The 22,912-nt window shown below is 34.8% G+C and overlaps 2 protein-coding genes across 4 annotated transcripts in view; one reads left to right on the forward strand and one right to left on the reverse strand.

The window, feature by feature from the left end:
* Positions 1-22,912, forward strand: part of LOC135834674 (EGFR adapter protein-like) — a 249,375-nt gene that overhangs the window by 110,140 nt on the left and 116,323 nt on the right. The window lies entirely within an intron of this gene.
* LOC135834676 (uncharacterized) lies at positions 12,068-18,468 on the reverse strand. Its single transcript, XM_065348621.1, has 5 exons — positions 17,951-18,468; positions 16,030-16,093; positions 12,853-12,947; positions 12,448-12,658; positions 12,068-12,320 (listed from the first exon to the last, which is right to left on the reverse strand). Exons 1-5 carry the CDS (start codon positions 18,011-18,013, stop codon positions 12,154-12,156), a joined length of 600 nt encoding a protein of 199 aa, XP_065204693.1. The 5' UTR covers positions 18,014-18,468; the 3' UTR covers positions 12,068-12,153.

The following is a 22,912-nucleotide window of genomic DNA, read 5'->3' on the forward strand; positions in this document are numbered from 1 at the left end:
ACGACATTTTTCACCCTGATTAGGTGTGGTACTTCGTACACAAGGTATCCAAAGATGCATCCTTATCTGGCTATAGCAAGCTTAATGGAGCCAGTTGATAAAAAGAGCACACCCTCACAAGTAGGTAATACATCTTCTGGTCTCGATTATCCATCATTTTACACCTAAAAGCCAACTCTCAGATAACCGTTAATTTGAGCTGATGGATTAGGTTAAAGCTCCTCGTTCGATAATTTTGTTTATTTTTGCCTCACCCCCCCCCCCCCAGTTTTACGCCAATGCCACGATGAAAGGGTGTGTATATAGTTTGCAGTTTGCTGCAAAACGTGTATCTACGCGAGTGTGTGAGCATCCACATGGAAGAGAGAAACTTTTGACATTGTCTGTTCCTATCCCTACCCTACGTCCGTGGTGAGCTTTCTTATTTTACTCTGGAATTGATTCCGTTCGCGGCAAAGCAATCACTCACCGAGCCATTGTGTCAAATTGATTTATGTCTCGGTTGTCTTTCCGTAAATCGAATTACATCGGTGGAGAACAAGCCATCCGAATAGATTTGCCGAGATAAGTTTTCTTATCGAACAATTTTTTCGTTGCATTGAATGGGTGTAAAATACATTTATACTCGTAGTAAGTAAGAAAAAAACCAAGTAGGCTATGTTGCCTTTATCTTAATAAGAATCAAGGTTGATGTACATGTACATACAAACTGAAGATGAAAATGGTTTTTTAGTAATTACAACTAGGTATTGGTAATTTTGGTATTTACTATCAGTATTTCTGGTAATACATACTTGTTGGTAATTTTGGTGATTACTATTGGTATTTTTGGTAATTACCATTGAAAGTTTGGCATTTACCATTGGTAATTTTGGTAGTTATAATTAGTAAGTTTGCTATTTACCATATTAATTTTGCAGAGCTGTGGGTCTGGTTGCAAAACGATTCCGAAACCAGGTGCGGACTGGCCACAACAGTTATACCGGAGAAATCCCGGAAGGCTCCGGGGAGAAAGTGGGCCTTTTTTGTAGAAAATGGGTACAAATTTTTGGTAAAATTCAAAAGCATGCAACGTTTTTTGGTAATGAGTGACAGTTTGGGGGCCCCATGATCGGAAAGACTACGGAAACTGGGCCCTTTATGTTCAAATAGGCCACAATTTCTATCATTTCGCGGTAGGCCATTTTCAGCTAGTCCGCCTCTGACTGGTTTTAAACAGTGTCTGTCACAACTACAGGTTTTAAACAGTGTATGTCACAACTACAGGTTTTAAACAGTGTTTGTCACTACCACTGGTTTTGAACAGTGTTTGTCACTACCACTGGTTTTTAAACGGTGTCTTGTCACAACCACTGGTTTTAAACAGTGTTTGTCACCACCACTGGTTTTCAATAGTGTGTGTCACTTCCACTGGTTTTTATCAGTGTCTGTCACAACCACTGGTTTCAAACAGTGTTTGTCACTACCACTGGTTTTTAAACGGTGTCAGTCACTACCACTGGTTTTGAACAGTGTCTGTCACAACCACTGGTTTTAAAAAGTGTCTGTCACAGCCACTGGTTTCAAACAGTGTTTCTGCCACTACCACTGGTTTCAAACAGTCTTTGTCACTTCCACTGGTTTTAAACAGTGTTTGTCACAACCACTGGTTTTAAACAGTGTTTGTCACTGCCACTGGTTTTAAACAGTGTCTGTCTCTACCACTGGTTTTGAACAGTGTTTGTCACCACCACTGGTTTTTAATAATGTGTGTCACTTCCACTGGTTTTTAACAGTGTTTGTCACTACCACTGGTTTTGAACAGTGTCTGTCACTACCACTGGTTTTGAACAGTGTCTGTCACAACCACTGGTTTTGAACAGTGTCTGTCACAACCACTGGTTTTGAACAGTGTCAGTCACAACCACTGGTTTTAAACAATGTCTGTCACTACCACTGGTTTTTATCAGTGTCTGTCACAACCACTGGTTTCAAACAGTGTTTGTCACTACCACTGGTTTTAAAAAGTGTGTGTCACAACCACTGGTTTTAAACAATGTCTGTCACTACCACTGGTTTTGAACAGTGTCTGTCACTACCACTGGTTTTGAACAGTGTCAGTCACTACCACTGGTTTTGAACAGTGTTGGTCACAACCACTGGTTTTAAACAGTGTCTGTCACTACCACTGGTTTTGAACAGTGTCTGTCACAACCACTGGTTTTAAATAGTGTGTGTCACTTCCACTGGTTTTGAACAGTGTCTGTCACTACCACTGGTTTTGAACAGTGTCTGTCACATCCACTGGTTTTGAATAGTGTTGGTCACAACCACTGGTTTCAAACAGTGTTTGTCACTACCACTGGTTTTTATCAGTGTCTGTCACAACCACTGGTTTTTAAACGGTGTCTTGTCACTGCCACTGGTTTTAAACAGTGTTTGTCACCACCACTGGTTTTGAACAGTGTTTGTCACCACCACTGGTTTTTAATAGTGTGTGTCACATCCACTGGTTTTGAACAGTGTTTGTCACTACCACTGGTTTTGAACAGTGTCAGTCACTACCACTGGTTTTGAACAGTGTCTGTCACTACCACTGGTTTTGAACAGTGTCTGTCACAACCACTGGTTTTAAAAAGTGTTGGTCACAACCACTGGTTTTAAAAAGTGTCTGTCACGGCCACTGGTTTCAAATAGTGTCTGTCACAACCACTGGTTTTAAACAGTATTTCTGCCACTACCACTGGTTTCAAACAGTGTCTGTCACAACCACTGGTTTCAAACAGTGGCTGTCACTACCACTGGTTTTGAACAGTGACTGTCAGTATACGACTGGTTTCAAACAGTGTCTGTCACAACCACTGGTTTCAAACAGTGTTTGTTACTACCACTGGTTTTGAACAGTGTCTGTCACTACCACTGGTTTTAAACAGGAGGAAGACTTTGGAAAATGTGCCCTGTATGTTCCAATAGGCCCCAATTTCTGTCATTTCGCGGTAGGCCCTTTTGGGCCTGTCCGCCCCTGCCCAAAACCAAAACCGATTAAATCTCCATTGAAGTTCAATCTCAAAAACTATTGTCCTCCTGTTTTCATCTTTCTGTCTTTTTGTGCTGTTGTCTTTTTGTCCTGCCATATTTTTGCCCTGTTGTCTTTTCAGCCTGTTGTCTGGTCGTCATTTAGTCTTGTGGTCTTTTCATCTTGTTGTCTTGTGTCTTTTCGTCCTGTTGTCTTGTCATCTTTTCGTCTGGTCATCTTTTCATCTTGTCGTCTTTTCATCTTGTCTTCTTTTTGTTTTGTCATCTTTTTGTCTTTTTTTCGGTTTGTCTTGTCATCTTTTCATTTTTTCGTTTTTTCACCTTGTTGTCTTTTTGTCTTGTCATCTTTTCATCTTTTTGTCTTGTCACAATTTTGTCTTGTTGTCTTTTCATCTTGTCATCTTTTCATCTTGCCATCTTTTCATTTTGTTGTCTTTTCATCTTGTCGTATTTTTGTCCTGTCATCTTGATGTCTTTTTGTCTTGTGTCTTTTCATCTTTTTCTGTTGTCATCTTGTCGTCTCTTCATCATATTTTTGTATTTTTTCTCTTTATGTCTTTACATCTTTATGTCCTTCAGGATTGTCCATGTCAAACCGGCCCCCCACCAATTTTTGACCTTTTGCAGGGTTCATTAGTCAATTAGGACTTAAGATTAAAACCGGAAGTACCGATTTATTCTGGAACTGAAACAATTTTTTCAATCCCCCAACCAATCCCAAAACCAAAATGAAAATTTAGAACAAAACTAAAACAAATCTAATCCTGAAATGAATAAATTTTGATCCCAAAACAAAACCAAAATCCAGTCCAAAAATTGTTTTGGACCTAGAGCTCTGTAATTTTTTGGTAATTTTAGTAATTTACCATAGATAATTGTACGAGTAGTAACTACCGTAGGTAATTTTGGTGGTTACCATTGTGTAATTTCGTTAATATTAATATTGGTAATTTCGGTAATTACTGTTGATGATTTCCGTAATTATTATTAGGAATTTTGGAATTGTTTCGCACAAATTCATTGAGATTACCTACAGCAACGAATAATAACTCACTTGTACCTACGTCGTATCTTTCTTTTAAGTAATGTGAATTTCCTTCCTAAAAATCCATCCAATACCAGAGAGGATTTTCAAGCCGAAGGATGGGGTGAAGGGGAAGAGTTGTAGACAGTTTAACAGTGGTTTTGATATGACCGGCTCAAGATATAGTATTTCTCAACAGTAGGTAGCGGAAGCAGAAAATGAACTACCTACGAAAGAATAGATAGGTATAGAAAAGCGAATACCTGTTTATATGGTTGATCTGTTTTACGTTACTATGGTTACATTTGTGAAAAAAAAAAGAGACAGAGAGACTAAATGTACTATATTTATAGCACCTCAAAAAAGAAAGGTATCAAATATCGGCCACAGCTAGTGCCACAGATGAAGGTGAATCCACACGTGATGATATGATGGTCTTCACAACACGTACCTAATCATACCCCAAAAGAAAAAATTTCATCCAAAAATTTCCACGTCGCAATAACAATAGCTAGGTATCTTAGAGTGCTTGTAATATCGTCGTGTTTTTCCTCCAGTAGCTGAAAATTCTTCGCTAACAAGTTAGAAAAAGGTCTAAAACGAAAAAAGTATCGCCAAAAAGAAGAAAAATATGGACCCGGTGAAAAGAAGTCGACGCACAGAATACACGCCAACTAACATATGATAAAATGTAAAAGGCAACCTTTAATAGATAAAGAAAAAAACACAGAGAGAGAGAGAACTAGAGAAGAAAACATCACGAACACCGAGATTTATCATATCTTTCTCAGATTAGAGAAAGAAAGCTAAAAAAAAGAGAGCTTTTTTCGCAATGTTGCTGTGTTTTGTCTTCTCTCGGGGAAAATGTTATTAAAATATACGTCCGAAATTTCTCGCTAATAAGATTTATATGAGATGGTTTTTTGCTTCGCTTTTTGACTTGGAAAAAATTTCACGCTGAAGCTTTATACCTACTAAATTGGTTTATGCCACGAAACGTTGACATTTGAAGAAAAGAATTAAATTTGTTTAAAATTTTCCAACCGTCAGACTCGAAGACCGAAGTGGTAAAAAGGTGTGTTTCCATAAGAGGCGAAATGAACCGCAGCTGGAAAATTTGATAAAATGCTCGTATTAAAGTTTTGAAAACGATTGTAGAGCGATGGAGCTGGCGTTCTTTTTTCGTATATTTATGAACAAACATCTTGGTATAAAAGTTTTGTAAACGAGTTATTTCGAATCGTCGCACGAAGCATTTCTAAATTTTCTAAGGTTATACGTGAAAATCTACGATCTTGTATTTTGATGCTGCCGCCAGACAGGATATTAAAAGGGGTAAAGGGACATTTGGGTATTTATTAGTAGCCCCAAAATGGCCGAGGCGTGGTTTTCAAACTTTTCGGACATAAAACTGCCTCTCTGGTCTTATCTTTGTATGCGGAGGGAAAAGCTTGGGCCAACCGAGACAGACATTTGTATTATTACGAAAACTCGCCACCATCATCGATACGAACAAACAATTTTCCAAATAGCTTTTCTCCAAAACTTATCCCGCAAAAGAAGCTTTTCGATACTTTAAAAAGGCGGCGAAATATTAACGGTGAAATGTTCCGTCTGTGTCTATGTCTGGACCGGACGAAAAGTTAGCTATCACTTTGAACAAGTTCTTATTTCACTTCGTTCTTTAGTGAGCTACAATACGTGGATTTTATCCACCAACTTCTTTCTCCAGCACTTCTTTCATTGCTGATGGGTTTTCCTGCTTTTCAGTGTGTTACTCTCGTATACGAGTAACTCGTTGTCGCGTAAAATTTAGTGTACTGTGAAGTCGAAGAAATGTTGGCGATGTGTGGTGCTTACGATGTTTTTTTTCTCGCGTGAGAATTTTTTCTTTTTCTTTTCGTTGTACGAGAGTTGAATAATGTAATGGGCGAATCGAGTAGATATGAAAGATGTCTTCGTAATTAAATTTTGAGTCTGCTTCCACATTAATGGGTATATCGTTGAGCCTAGATAGGTATACCTACTATAAGTGCCATATCTAGAAAATTGTGGCTTTTCCTTTTCGATTTATTGTCTGGCTGGGTATTTATTAATTTTCCCTGCATCAGGCTTTTACTTTTGCTGTGGTGGCAGCAGTACAATTTTCTGGCCTTTGTCTGACTTCATTCGTCAAATGAAGGATGTAAATTGTAAAGTCATCAAGGCATCATTTCGAGTTCATTTGTGCGGCCGATTGGTCGTCTGGGATTCTTTGTTGTGAAATTCAATCAGTCATTATTATTTTATATGGTAAAAGATCGAGTGTTTTTAACAAGTAGGTACATATATATAGGCACTTACGATGAATGTAAAATTATTGATTTTTTTAAAGAGCTTTTATTTCATTCCAGCTGAGTTTCAATTATGAAAAAGGTAGGTACCTATTTAAAGAGAATTCGTTCTTAGATTGAGTTGATTTGACCTTGAAGTAGGTAAGTAAGAGTTGATATACGAGGGAGGAAAAGTACAAATACCTACTTGACTTCAACTGACGTCGCATTAAGTTGAACCAGAAATTCAAGATGAATTAATCTACGGGTTGATTTTGAAAAAATACTCACGCATTATGCGTGAGAAAAAGACCGACTTTTCTTAAAATACTGATCTTTTACGAACGAATTGAGTCACTTTTTTTGAAACAATTAGGCCTGTACAGCTATTGATCTGTTTACAATCGAATCGAATAATTTAACTACGAACGATTGATGATTAAATAAATAAATTGATTGATAACGGATCAATTAATTTACGATTGATTCGGTATTTGTGAAACTATTGTACAGAAATTGATCTGTTTTTTAGTGAAGTGAATCAAATCAAATCAGATCGAATCAAATCGAATCGAATCATACACAACCGATTGGTAATTGAAGAAATTGATTGAATTCTACGTAAATCATTCGCGAACGAATTGATTTATAGTTGGTGAATCATTCGCGAATGAATTGAATTTTTCAGTGAATCATTCGCGAACGAGTTCATTAATATGTAGTTAGAATCATTCGCGAACGAATTGATTCGAAATCGCGAAAGAATTGAATAATTTTCGGTGAATCATTCGAGAACGAGTTGAATTTTTTAGTGAATCATTCGCGAACAAATTAAATAATTTTTGGTGAATCATTCGCGAACAAATTGAATTTTCTAGTGAATCATTCGCGAACGAATTCAATAATTTTTGGTGAATCATTCGCGAACAAGTTGAATAATTTTTGATGAATCATTCGCGAACGAATTGAATTATTTTTTAGTGAATCATTCGCTAACGAATCTATTTGTATAAGTGACTCGTTCGTGAACAAATTGATTCATTTACTCAATTTTTGATGAATCATTCAGTTCACAAACGAATTGCACAATTTTTGGGGAATCAGGACGAATTTCACAATTTTTGGCGAATCATTCGTGAACGAATTGAATAATTTTCAGTGAATCATACGCGAGCAAATTGAATTTTTCAGTTAATCATTCACGAACAAATTGAATAATTCTTGGTGAATCATTCGCGAACAAATTGATTAATAGTTGGTGAATCATTCGCGAACGAATTAATTCATAATAGCGAACGAATTCAATAATTTTTGGTGAATCATTCGCGAACGAATTGATTCATAATAGCGAACGAATTTATTTGTATAGTGACTCGTTCGTGAACAAATTGATTCATTTACTCAATTTTTGATGAATCATTCAGTTCACAACCGAATTGCACAATTTTTGGTTAATCAGGACGAATTTCACAATTTTTGGCGAATCATTCGTGAACGAATTAAATAATTTTTAGTGAATCATACGCGAGCAAATTGAATTTTTCAGTTAATCATTCACAAACAAATTGAATAATTTTTGGTGAATCATTCGCGAACGAATTCAATAATTTTTGGTGAATCATTCGCAAACAAATGGATTGGTATCAGTAACTCGTTCGTGAACTAATCGATCAATTTACTCCATTATTGATGAATCATTCACAAACATATTGCACACAAATTTTTGGTGAATCATTCGCGAACGAATTGATTAATAATCACGAAAGAATTGAATAATTTTTGGTGAATCATTCGCAAACAAATTAAGTTTTTAATGAATCATTCGCGAACGAATTGAGTTTTTAATGAATCATTTGCAAACGAATTCAATAATTTTTGGCGAATCACTCGTTAACGAGTTGAATCATTTTGAGTGAATCATTCGTGAACGAATTGATTTGTAATCGCGAACGAATCGAATAATTTTTGGTGAATCATTCGCAAATGAATTGATTCGTATAAGTGACTCGTTCGCGAATGAATCGATTCGTTTACTCAATTTTTGGTGAATCATTCACGAACGAATTGCACATTTTTTTGAATAATTCGCGAAAGAATTGCACAATTTTGGTGAATCGTTCGCGAACGAATTGATTTGTATAAGTGACTCGTTTGCGAACGAATCGCATAATTTTTGGTTAATCATTCGCGAACGAATTGAATTATTTTCGGTGAATCATTCACGAACGAATTGCACAATTTTTGGCGAATCGTTCGGGAACGAACTGATTCCTAATCGTGAACAAATTGAATAATTTTTGGTGAATCATTCTCAATCGAATTGATTCGTATAAGTGACTCGTTCGCGAACGAATCGATTCATTCACTCAATTTTTCGTGAATCATTCGCGAACGAATCGCATAATTTTTGGTTAATCACTCGCGAACGAATTGAATTATTTTCGGTGAATCATTCGTAAACGAATTGATTCGTATAAGTGACTCGTTCGTGAACGAATTGATTCGTAATCGCGAACGAATTGAATAATTTTTGGTGAATCATTCGCGAACGAATCGAATAATTTTTGGTGAATCATTTGCAAACGAATTGATTCGTATAAGTGAATCGTTCACGAATGAATCGATTCGTTTACTCAATTTTCGCTGAATCATTCACGAACGAATTGCACAATTTTTTTTGAATGATTCGCGAAAGAATTGCACAATGTTTGGTGAATCGTTCGCGAACGAATTGATTCATAATCGTGAACAAATTGGATAATTTTTGGTGAATCATTCGCAATCAAATTGATTCGTATAAGTGACTCGTTCGCGAACGAATCGATTCATTTACTCAATTTTTCATGAATCATTCGCGAACGAATCTCATAATTTTTGGTCAATCATTCGCGAAGGAGTTAAATAATTTTCGGTGAATCATTCGTGAACGAATTGATTCGTATAAGTGACTCGTTCGCGAGCGAATCGATTCATTTACTCAATTTTTGGCGAATCATTTACGAACGAGTTGAATAATTTTCTGTATATCAATCGCGAACGAATGGAATAATTTTTCCATTCGTGAACGCTTTGATTCATAAAAATTGAAGAATGGATTAATTTGTTCGCGAATCGTTCTTTTAAAAAATGAATCAATTCAAAGTTCTCAAAAAATAAGCTCAAGCGATATCGACAATTTTTCTAAAAGCTGGTTCAGAGTATTTCTAGCTTTATGTACGAATGCAGGTTTTAAATTTTCATCCCATGTGATAGTCCCCTCCCTCTCTAGACCTCTGCAACATAACTGGAACCGGAATAAGTTGCTTTGTTGGTGAATTAGATGAACATTGACCAAGGTGATTTTGAAAGCAGATGAATAGGTAACTTATTATACATGCTTGTCGAACAAATTGCCTGAGTTTTTCCACAAGGAACTGTTCCATTCGTTGAGAAAAAAATACTGCTATTTATCAAATGGCTTCAAGTTGCTTGAAGAGTCGTTAAGAATTTTCAGTTCTAGTACAAACGTTATTTATCTGAAAAGAAATTTCCCATGAGCTGACCCGTGAAAAAAGTTTTAAAAGTGGGTAAAGTACTCGAAGATGGATTCAATCAACTGCTACATAAATTTTCAGTACATAGGCTACATAGATACTTACGTAACATTTCATCGTAGACATTCGCGACTTTTTCTCGCCTTTTCATCCAAGTAAAAAATATATATATATACAGAGAAGAAATGGTACAGAAAACTAACATCAGACAGGGAAGGGTGAAATGAAAAAATTGCTTTTTGTCTTCTCGTATTAAAGTATATAAAGGTGTATCTACACGATGCTAGGCTCGGTGACGTTTTTTACTTCGGCTCAAGTACAAAACTAGGTCATTTTTGTGTTCTGCTTTGTACTACTTGGTCCCAGTCCTACTTGGTAAATTAGACGATGAAAAACGGAAAAATAATGAAAAAGTGAACGAAAAAGAAACTCGAAGAGACAATAATAAAACAACAGCTCAGCAACGAGATAAGATCGAAACATCGTTTGTTTTCGACAGTAGAGATATTATCAAGTGCAAACCAATGATGAAAGAAGATACGAACAATTTTGATTTAATATTCGCGAAAATTATGCAAAATATGAAACACAGTTGTAAATTTTAATCGCAAACGACGAAGATGGACGCGATGTAATTTTATAGGAAAAACAAGTCTCGAAACGAGGCGGAATGCAGAGGAATGAGGAAAGATTGAAAAAAAATGTATTACGAAGAGCAGGAAATGAATGAAAAAAAAACAACGATAAAATTGAGCCTTTTTTTTGAAGTCGATAGTAAGGGAAGTGAAGTAGGTCTTTTTTTTTCTTATCTTTGGCGAATATTATTTCAAGTTTGGGGTTTTAGATGTTACCAGAGAGGTTTTTTTTGGAGTTGGAATAAAAAATTATTTTCCAAATTGTGGTTGTAATAGAGAGGAGGAGACCTAAGATGTAGATATGCAATGGAAAATTTCCAGTAAGTATTAGTCCTTGCACTTACAGGAAGTCTGGCTTGTAGAGATTCATTCAACTGTAAAATTTGAAAACAACCATGATACCTACCTTCAAGAAAAAAAATTGATGAACACTTTTGCCTATTTGTAAAATTGAAGGATCACGAAAAAATAATATTTGAAAAAAATTTTTTTCACTCGATCTTTTGTTTCAAAGTTCAGCTCATTTTCATTCATTTTTTTCAATGGCTATAATTCCTTGAAAAAAAACTTTGTAAATTTTTCAGACAGAAAAACAATCGTAATCTTTAAATTGTATAAATTTTTTCATCTGAAAAATCAGACGTGGGCTTATCGATAAGTTGGTTAAAAAATATGCCTATCTCTTCTCCAAATTAGTTATTCAATCAGAAAACCAATCTCTCACCTTGAGCCAACGTAGGAGGATTTTCATTCATCTAAAATAAATACGTAATAAATTTCGATAGTCGAAGCTACAAAAAAACAGTATAAAACACGAAAAAAAAAGAAGAGCAAAGGGTGAGTTAAGCGCACAGTTTTTATAGTATTTGGGTTTTGATGTCTTCACCCCCACATCCTGCTCCGACCCCTTCGTCCTTCGTCCTCTTCAACCTACCTACGTATTTTTCAATTTATTGTATACTACGCAGACAAACATACACTCGAGATGGACTGGCTTTATTTTTTTCCTGTTAAAAGCTTTCAAATAAATTTCCCTTTCGTTCGTTTTCACAGTGAAGTAAAGTTTTTCTCTTTTCAATAATAATCGTCTCTTCGTCTGCTGTACTAGCTGGAACCATGCTGAGTGTGTGATCTTTTATTTTCATTTCTCTTTATAAGATTGCAATTGTGAGGAAGTACGAGAGCGACGAAATGTGTTCAACAGGAGCAACTTACTTACCCGTACACAGCGAATGATTGAAGGGAATAAATATTTTTCAATTTCTCAAATTGGCTCAACGGTGGAGTAAAATTTCGACGCATCATTTGTACCGAAAGAAACGATTAATCAGCCGAGAAAGTAATTTTTCGCCGGTAGAAACTCTCTCTATGGGCGAAATTGGAGCAATTTTTTCGCTCCAAGGGTTCGATTCTCGAGTTCGAAGTAATTCGTTAATTAGAATTTTGTTCGTGTTTTCCGCGAGTTGATTTTTTTTCTTTTTTTATGCCAGTTAATGAGAGAAAAGAGGTAAATTTTGCGCAGATTTGTTCAATCTTGGAATAATCAAATTGATACGAATATTTTTTTATTTTTTTTTTAATTTTTAATTTTTTACATTGACTTAAATGAAATGCTTAAGAGTATTGCGTATTTCTCACTTCGTATTTCTTCTCACGAACGCCTCCCCTGAATTTGAATGAAATAATCTGGTAACAGAATCAATAGTTGCTAATCTCTGTAGTTCAACATCATGGTACGGTTTATCTTCCAGCATTACGTCTCGATATCTCTTCACAACGAGCACAAAATAAATTAAATTGACTGAAAATAAATTTTCAAAGTAGATAATTTCATTTGCTCTCTTTTTTTTGGCGTTCAATTTAATTTTTCCAATTTTAATCAACAAATAGGTATACGAGTAAGTTAATAAATGATTTTAAAAACTCACCAATTATGAACAAATACCACGCCACGTTCAATATCACACCTTTGGTCTGCGATGTATCGTAATTCAAGACGAAATTAACTTTTCGTATTCTATGATTGAAGATATCGTTGTAAAGTGAAGGTTTACTTATCAACATCACCAAACAGCAGCTTTCAAACAACACGTAGTAATACAAATAACCCAAGAATCCGTTCAACAATGCAGGTATTCTCTATAAATAGACATACCTACATATTTTACTCGTAATCGTTAAAAATAAGTACCTAGGTACCTACTATACTGAATGAAGGAAGTACCTATTGCAAATTTAAATATTTCGTTTAAATTTGCATGTCAATTTGACTTTTTGAGCTAATTGTCGTAAATCAAACCATTATAATGAGTAAGTACCTCGTATTTACTAACCTTTTTTATGGCTGATAGTCCAAGTACTGTCGTTATTATTCCAGTTATACTCCATAGCATGTAATAACCGTAATAAAATTCAAAATAATTGTCGTCTGAAAAAGCATACCCAGGTTAATCGAATGTTTTTAGACACTCGAAATGGCCAGCTGTTTGATACAGTAGCAGTGACGCATCCAGAATTTTGTCTAGACTGGTTGGAGAGGGGGGGAGTCGATGGTTTTTCACTTAAATGATGGAATAAATTGAGATAGAAATTTGGTCAAATGTGAGGTTAAAGTTTTACGAATCAAATTTTTAAAGAATTATCGTTTCAAGTCGTTAGACAATTTTTTATGGGCACATTGAACCAAAAACCTTGAAATCTACACGATTTCAGGGATTTTTATTGTCTTTTGAGGTCGTTATTTTTTCAGCACGAATTGATCGACGTTTTCTACAAATTTGGAGTTGATTCATATTTTAAAATTCATTCAAATTTGTCACGATGAAGTTAGGGGAAAGGGCTATGAGGTTGTGGAAGTTGAAATTTTGGGAAAATAATGATTGCAATGTACCTAGATAGGTAAGTACCTACTGAATGTGATTGTGAGATTTTCCATCATTCAGATCAACATTTTTCTATTAAAATGGAATTTTTCAAAAATGAGGTGGGAAAGATTGAACGTCAATGTATGTATTGAAATTAAATCTTATTCATAGTCGGGAAGCCCGCTTAAGGATCTATTGCATTCCCCCCCTCGTCGATCCTCCGGGACAGCTTTTTTCTTAAAGGGAGAGTCTTAAGGAATATTTCTAGCCCTTGTCCTAAAAAAAGTGGCCCTACTAATTATAAAATGGCGGCCATTTTGATTGACAGGTCAGCCGAAATTGCGGATTTTGCGTTCCAATATAGGACTTGCACAAAGTTTTTCAAACCGTACAAAGGTAGATCGAAAGATCAGGTAAAAATTCATCACCTGTCAAAATTTCAAGTGCTAAAGTGCGTTTTTCGAATTTCTGTGAATTTTTGAAAATCAAATTTAGGCCAAAAATGAGGGAAAAAATCAAAATTTTACCAAATTGACCGAGAAAGCTGAAATTTGAGATATACTCTATTTTCGACATACCAAATCGATTGGAAACTGTTTCAAACCTTTTTGAGCAGTTCTGAAGTCTCCAGTAGATTTTTGAAACTCGAAATTCCCACAAAACTTCATCAAAATGGAGTTGGAAAGCTGAAATTTATTCTGCAAACTAATTTAAATGCGCTACGAAGTACAGCAGGTGAGTTTCAAGTTGTTTTTGGAGCCTCCAACGGCTTTTTGTAAATTCCTGGAACTTCCAGCAGATTTTTGAAACCTTAAATTTTTACAAAATTTCATCAAATGGAGATGGAAAGCTGAAATTTACCCTACACTCCAATTTTAACACCATCTGAAGACGACTTCAGGTGGGTTCAAGTCATTTTGGAGCCTCCAGCGACTCTTTAAAAATTACTGGAGCCTCCAGTAGATTTTTGAAACTTGAAATTCCCACAACATTTTACCAAATGGAGTTGGAAAGCTGAAATTTACTTCGCAAAGACGCAAACTGATTTCAATACGATATGAAGTCGACTACATGGTGGTTTCAAATGGTTTCAAATGGTATTGAAGCTTCCAGCTACTTTTTGGAAATTTAAATTTTCCAAAAAGCGCCAATCGACCTTTCGAAAAGTCGCTGGAGGCTCGAAAACGAAAATTAATCCACCAACGGTCGATCAACTTTGTAGCGTATTGAAATTATTATGCAGAGTGAATTTCTGCTTTCAATCTCCATTGGATAAAATTTTGGGAAATTTCAAGTTTAAAAAATTTACTGGAGGCTCCAGCAATTTTCAAAAAAGCGCTGGAGGCTCCAAATCGACTTCAAATCCACCAGCAGTCGACTTCGTAGCGTATTTGAAATTAGTTTGCAGAATGAATTTCGGCTTTTCTATTTCCATTTGATGAAATTTTGGGAAATTTCAAGTTTCAAAAATCTACTGGAGGCGCCAGTAATTTTCAAAAAGTCGCTGGAGGCTCCGAAACGACTTAAATTCCACCTGCAGTTGACTTGATAGCGTGTTTTAATTTTGAGTGCTGCATGAATTTTGGATTTTTAACTTCATTCGATAAAATTTTGGGAAATTTCAATTTTCAAAAATTCACTGGAGGCTCCAGTAGTTTTCAAAAAGTCGCTGGAGGCTCCAAAACGACTTAAAATCCACCTGCAGTTGACTTTGTAGCATATTGAAATTAGTTAGCAGAATGGATTTCGATTTTCTAACTCCACCTGAAAATTTGGGATTTTCGAGTTTCAAAAACCTGCTGTAGGCTCCAGAACTACTCAAAACGGTTTGAAACAGTTTCCAATCGACTTAACATGTCGAAAATAGGGTATATCCCAAACTTCTGCTTTCTTGGTCAATTTGGTAAAATTTTGATTTTTTGCCTCATTTTTGGCCTTAATAATAGTAATTTTCAAAAAGTCGCTGGAGGCTCCAAAACAACTTAATCCACCTGCAATTGACTTCGTAGCGTATTGAAATTAGTTTACAGAATAAATTTAGACCTTTCAATCTCCGTTTGAGGAAATTTTGGGAAAATTTCGAGTTTCAAAAATCTGCTGGAGGCTCCAGCAAGAACTGCTCAAAACGGTTTGAAACAGTTTCCAATCGATTTAGCATGTCGAAAGTAGTGTTTGTCCCAAATTTCAGTTTTCTTGGTCAATTTGGTAAAATTTTGATTTTTCTCCTCATTTTTGACCTAAATTTGATTTTCAAAAATTCACCAAAAATCGAAAAACGCACTGTAGCGCTTGAAATTTTGACAGCTAGGTGATGAATTTTTGCCTGATCTTTCAATCCACCTTTGTACAGTTTGAAAAATTTTGTACCAGTCCTATGTTGGAACGAAAAATCTGCGATTTCGACTTACCTGTCAATCAAATTGGCCGCCATTTTATTAGTGGAGCCAGTTTTTTTTTAGGACAAGGGCTAGAAATATTCCTTAGGACTCTCCCTTTAAAAAAAAGCTGTCCCGGAGGATCGGCGGGGGGGGGGGTGCAATAGATCCTTAAGCGGGCTCCTTGACTATTAGTTCAATTTCTGAAAGTATACCGAAGGTTTTCAACTTTCATGTGTGCGCCACTGTACATGAAACCATTCTAACCTACCTATATTTCGAATGTAAAAAACAAACGCAGCTGTTGAATATGAGAGCCATGTGCTGTCGAAAACCTGAAAAAAATAGAATTTTTAAATTTTCTTTTTTCACAGATAATAATTAAATTATAGGTACCTTCTACCTTCAAAAGAAACATTAGATTTTTTCCAAGTTCATGAGAAGACCCGACATTTGTCCACGGAATTGGAAAAAATTAAGGTCATTATGTTATTTATTTTTTGTAAAAAGGGCCAAAATTTGCAAAATTAGGGTTCAGTTCGTATATATTTCGTAGCCTCCTTCCTGCAGATTTTCAGATTGCCCAATTTTGGAAAAATTAGCTCGTAAGAAGGACAACGTGAAATGCAGCATTTTTTTAACACAGAAAAATGTAAACATTTTCTAAAGTCTCAAAAGGACTCGATACCACCTATCGATTTAAATGGTCAAAAGTAAGGTATGAACAAAATTTCCATTTTTTTAAAACTCAATTGTATCAAATTTTGATTTTTCCCCTTAAGAATTCCGGCAATTTTAAATGTTTAAAAATTCATCAAAAGTTTTATGAAATCAAAAGGAGCTAAAATTTAGCTTGAAGGTGTATTTTTTCATGCTCTCTTGACTATTGTGTTTGATCTACAGATACTGCCAGTTGTAGCTTATGGTATGATTTTTTGCTGTTGGGGGGGGGGGTGGGTCAAGGCTATCTAAAGGGGGGAGGAAATGGGGCATAGAAAAGCTTGTTTCTTTACTTTTCAAAATACAAATTTTCGAAAGCTTTTGCTCTTGCTTCATTCTCCGGGCTTGATTTCTTTTCTTTTTCAAGATCAAAATTTCTAAGAAAATAATATCATTCCAACTTTTAAAGTTATAAACTGAAAAAATAATCTTTTTGCATGAAAGTTATCGTTTTTATGCCTCTCGAAATACAAAATTTCAAGAATTTTCGCCCTCACTTGAGCCATGTCCATTTTTCTTTTCCGAAATGAATATCAGCTAAAAAAAAATCTTTCAAATTCTAAAATGTTGAAACTTAAATCTAATAAAAAATAAACTCTATTCGCATAAAAAAACATCGTTTTTAGACCTTTCGAAATCAAATTTTCAAAAACTTTTGCCCTTGCTTCGTTTGGGCCAATTTGTGTTTTGTTTTAAAATTTAAAAAATTCACGTTTGAGCCTCCAATGAAATTAATCGGCAAAATTGATCTTTTTTCCCTATATCAGTGGGAAAATTTTCAGTCCAACCTTCCCTTCTTCCCTCCTATCAAAAATCCTCTACATAAATACGAGTTATATTTAAACAGAATCTGAATCATAGTGAGGAATATTTTGATTTGACATAACATAAATCCCAGGCAATTAGGTATTTATGCGTTGAACATTAACATGGTATCACGCATCCGGAGTACCTACGTAATAAAGTTGTGTCCAAAAAAAAAAAAAAAAAAAAATGGAATTTTAATATACTTACTTACATAACTTACTGCGTATTTTTCCACCATAATATGATAGAGATTAAAAAACATTGAGTGATTTTTAAACACTGATTTTCAGAAAATATTCCGATCCATTCGAAAATCAGTGTCGATTCACAGCTTCAGTTGTGTGGAAATCATATCAATTTTTTATACCTACCACTTGGAAAAAAATCAAATCAGATTTGTTCAAATTACTCGGTAGTTTTTTTGGGGGAAAATTGCATTTATGTCAAACTTTGAGATATTTTAAGGCCATGAGAAAATTTGTCAAATTTCTGAAAGAAGTGAGAGCTAAAAATAAAAAAGATAATAACAACAACAATCCATGACTTGAACCCCATTGATAAAATCGAGCAAACAGATTTTCTTCGTCTTACTTTCTATTTGATTGAATTACCTAAGTAAATAAATAAAACGTAGATATAAAATATTGTGTACAAAAATTGCTTACCAATTCAGTCCATAGTAAAAATTTAGTAGTGAATCGTAATGTGCATCCGCAACAAAACATCATTATTCACCTAATCTAATTAAACAGGTACATAGGTTCGCTCTACCATGAGCACTTAGTTACTAAACACCAAAGTCAAACTTTTAAATAAGTACGAATGAAAACCAAGGATAAGGAACCATCAATACTTCAAAAAAAAGACTCGAATCACTCACATTTTCAAAATTCATATCGTCCTGAATTAGGAGAAGATGTAACTTATCACGCACAATTCACACTGTATGAATGCTTTCAACTTCTAATAACTATAAACATGAGCAATGTTTCAACGAGGGAAAAATTTACAAAAATACGAACAATTTTATTCCGCGAAAAACTAAACAAACGCATTACAACTCTCGGCGTCAAGTACAAAACAGTATCGACGTGTTTTCGTGCATTATGACTGAGAAACCACATTAAAAATAAAATTCACGTGCAAGTAGGTAAATACACACATACCTATATAAGTTAACACGATTTTTATTAATTATCTCGCTGTGGTTGAAAAGAAGAACAGTGAACGAGAGGGCGATTCGAGTAAGTACATACATTACTGTACCTACACAAGGTCGTGCAGTGTAGGTAAGTGGAACCATTTGCGTCCAGTCAAATTCAAATTTGCATACAACATTGTAGAGTTAGGTAATTACGAGCTACATGTGCGATCGAATCGAACGATTATTTGAGCAGTTCCTTCGAGGGAGTTTGGTGATGTCAGAAGAGATACTGAAAGGGAGTGAATTTGAAGTCAGCTTTGAGCAGTTGGTTTTGATCAGATTTGATTTTTTTCGAATTAGAATATAAGTACTTACAAAAGATACCTACATGTGTTAATGATAATAGGTACTTAAAATTATGTTATTTTTTTTTTTTTTTTTTGAAAGAAGAAGTGACTGAACAGTGTTATTTATCATTTTAGGTAAAAAAATTACTGTAGTAAAATTTTACATTTGATTAATTTGCCCTTGTCTTCTTTCATGTTAGGGAAACAACGTAAAAAAATATTTAGTGTTGTTCCGCGAAAATTTTTTGAAAAATAGAAAAAAAAAACGCCCAATAAATTACTGAATGGGTGTTCAAATTTTATTGTGAATTTTGTTTCGAAGGAGACACGACTGATTAAAAATTTTCAAGTACTGTAACAGCTTTGATTTTAGACATACCTAGACAAAATGTGAACATGACATTTTTTGCTGAAAGTTTAACCCTAACTTCTATAAATCCACCCCTCCCCCCAAAAAATATCATATTCAATTTTCCCTTCCTCTAGAATTGAATACCTACTCCAGAAAATTTTTCTCAAACTCAAAATTGAGAACGTTCGAATTTTTACAAATTGAAAAATGAAAAAGAAGTGCTATAAAATTTTCAAATTGATGTCAGGTTAAAATTGAAACTGAAGTTGAAACGAATCTAACCTTTCTCATGCCCTTTTTGAGGTTCTGCAACACAGAACAGAGATTTAAGAAAATTACCAATCACCTATAATTTTTCTCCTTCAGTTTTCAAGGCTTGGCAACCCAACATACACTTATACAGTTTGGGTCGCTGTATTACTAAGCAAAATGTTCCAACACTTGTCCCGAATACTTTACCTGGGAAAAGAAGAAGGATTTTCTCGATCAGGATCTTCTCAAGAATATGGCCAATTTGACAATAGGAAATGTTTCGAGAAGAATATTTCGCCAAAATGAAAATTTTGAAATTTCAAAATAATAGTCTCTTTCTCGATGAGCTAATCTCTGAAGAATTTTAAAAATTTCTCTTGAAGCAGATTTTTTTGACTTTTTCGAATTTTCTAAAATCCTCCAAAAATCCGAAAATGAATTTAAGCACTTGAAATTTTGGTTGAAGAGGTTTTAAAACACCCTCTTTCAAAATCAAAGAATTCGAGTTCAAATTTTCGAAACGTTCCCTTCTTAGAATTTTGAACTCAAAATTAGGTCATATCAAATCTGGTAAATTCAATAAAAAATTCTAAATATTTCAAGAGAAATTTTTTGAGCAATTTTTAATTATTTTGAGTTCGACTTTGAGCCAATTTTTCGAGTATTTATATGATGATTTCTAAACTTCAGCCAAATTTCCAGGTTCAATTTTTCAAAACTGCTCAAAAAATGGTTTGACTGACTTTTTGATTTTTTCGTGAAAATTAACCAATCGTTATACGTCGTCGCGTGATGCTTTTTCAAAAACCATAGCCTCTAGAAAAAATTAGATAGAATTCTGTGATTTTATTTCAAAGTTTTACCCATCTTGATCGGTTGCGTTACAATTTTTTCAGAAATCATAAAAAACATGACAGATTTTTGGGATCAAATTTTTTTTGAAATTCTCAAAAAACAAATTCTATGAAATATTTGAATTTCTTAACCTGCAATTTGGTAGGTTGTGTGAGACTTTTCCGAAAAATCCAAAAATTATCAGCCCAATTGTGGGGTCAAAATCGTTCAAAAATGCTCGAAACACGTTTTCATCGAAATATTTTAAATTCTTGTAAAATTTTTACTTTTTTTTGATATTATTTCCAAGGTCGCTTTTGAATAATTTTATAAACTTTCATTTTTATTCAAACTGGAAATGGAGTGATTGGGTCGTGATTTTCAAAATTTTTCAAAAAGTATCACGCGACTCATCAAAATGAATTGAAGTTTTATGAAAAATTCAAAATATTTTAATAAAAACGTTTTTTGAGCAATTATTTTTGTAAATTTTGAGTCTGCATTCGAGACAATTTTCTCAACATTCGAGACAATTTCTAAAAATGAACGAAATTTCAAGTTTCAATTTTTCAAACCTGCTCAAGAAAAATTTCGAACTCATTTTGATGGGTTGCTTGACACTTTTTCAAAAAATCCAAAAATTATCAGCTCAATTTTGAGGTAAAAAAAAGTTCAGAAAATTTTTTTGATTTTTTTCGAAATTTTGACCGATTTTGATAGGTTGCAAATTTTTCAAAAATCCTGAAATTCACGACCGAAGAGTGTGAATTTGAAAGGTTCCTTTATCGCAATTTTTTTTATTGAGCCTCTGGACCAAGGTTAAGGTATTTTGAAAAGAGGGGATGTGATATGAATGGTAAAAAGTCGAATGGCAAAACTTCACGATTTCATTACCTAATTTTTGCTGATTTTTACCTTCAATCTATCCTCTTAGGTTCATTTCTTCAATTCCTTTACAAACTACCTATATTCTGAGTACTTACATTTTTATTCTTAGTTTCTTTTCTTCATTCAAACTTGGTCTCATCGAAAAAGGGAGATTACTTTATATCGATTCGGCACGACTTATTATACTCGTACACGTTCGCGATTACTTTTTCTTCGCTCCAAGTGGTTTTTTTTTCTAACCCCCTACCATCCCCTATTATCACCAACTATTATTTGTAAAACTTCTAATAAACTACTTCTGACATTCCTTTTGATCGCTGAATTATATTAAATTCGTATTTAGATGAATTATGAAGTGGAAAAAAGTACCTACTCGAGGAGGAGAGTGAGAGAGAGAGAGAGAAAGCTGAGACGACGGGTCGTCGATTTAAATAGGGTTCAAAGTACGTACCTACTTCTCATGAACACGATGTCCGTCAAAAGAAAAAAATAGGGGGTTGATTCGATAAAGTAAAACATTTTCAGATCCTTTTATTATGATTATGCTAGTGAGTATTTTTTCCCTCTCTGTCTCTCTTTCAACAATATGAATTCTCTCGTATTTATAAGTCAACATACTTACTTATAGCTACCTACGCGACACACTCATCATTTTATAATACGCGTACACGTGTTTTGAGAAAAAAAATAAATAAAATATGCGCAATGGTGGCGAAAAACAGACGACCATTTTCGTATATATAAATCAAATCACAACGACAATGACGATGACAGCGACAACGTCTTTATAGAGGTTATAAATGTTTCGGCGGAATTCCAATTCACACACATGCACGATACTATGAGCTGAGAGCGCGGGTGTGGCTGCAGAATACGGGCTTATTAGCATTATAATTCAATAATTTCAAAAGACGAGTTGCAGAGGTGACGATGACAATTCGAGATTCCAGCCATAGAAAAGCTGAGAACGCGCGTATCGCGATATGTTTCAAGTACATTGCGAAGTTTACGAGATGTATAGAGGTGAAGAAGAGGGTAGAAGGAGAGAATCGTCTATGCAGAGGCGTCTTTATTGAAATGAGTCTACACGTAGATAGTTAAAGGCTACAGGAGGTAAACCGCACCGCAATTGTATCGTGCTCGAGGAAAAGAAATCGAGAGGAAAAAGTCATCGCACCTGTGGTAATAAATGCGCACATTACCGGGGGGGGGGGGTGAAAAAAAGGATAATGTGGGCTAGCCCGCGGTGTAATTTCGGTATAACGTGTCGAGAATATTTTAAATTGCGTGAAAAAGTTGTTGTTTTTACCCAAAAGCACTATATTGGGGTTGTTTTGGGGTATCCCATGGACTCTGTTTCGAAAGAGACGACCGACGTGCGATAGCACACAGCGATGATCCTTTGAGACAAAATAAGGCCTATGTTAGAAGTGATACTGGATAACGTGGAAAGGGTTCATCGCAATAATTTACTACAGATTCCCTGGATAGGTGGTTAACTGAGTGAGCCTAACCACGCCAGAAAATCAAGGCTTTTCGTTAGCTAATAAATACTGCGGTAATACCCTTTAGGTTTCGGCCAATTCCTGAGCAGTAAACCCTTCACTTACAGAAGGTTATTAACTCGCGATGAAGGTGTGTGTGGTGTTCCACACTTATGTATATACCAGATACCTATACCCCCTGTATAGTATATATAAGGGTGTTCTAATAATGTATGTTTTGCTGCTTTAACCTTTGGTGTTTGTACATTCGTGGCTTATCGATTCGACCATACTATATAGACTATAGACCTCTTATGTGTTTAAGA

This window comes from Planococcus citri, chromosome 2, assembly GCF_950023065.1.
Source record: "Planococcus citri chromosome 2, ihPlaCitr1.1, whole genome shotgun sequence".
NCBI lineage: Eukaryota > Metazoa > Arthropoda > Insecta > Hemiptera > Pseudococcidae > Planococcus > Planococcus citri.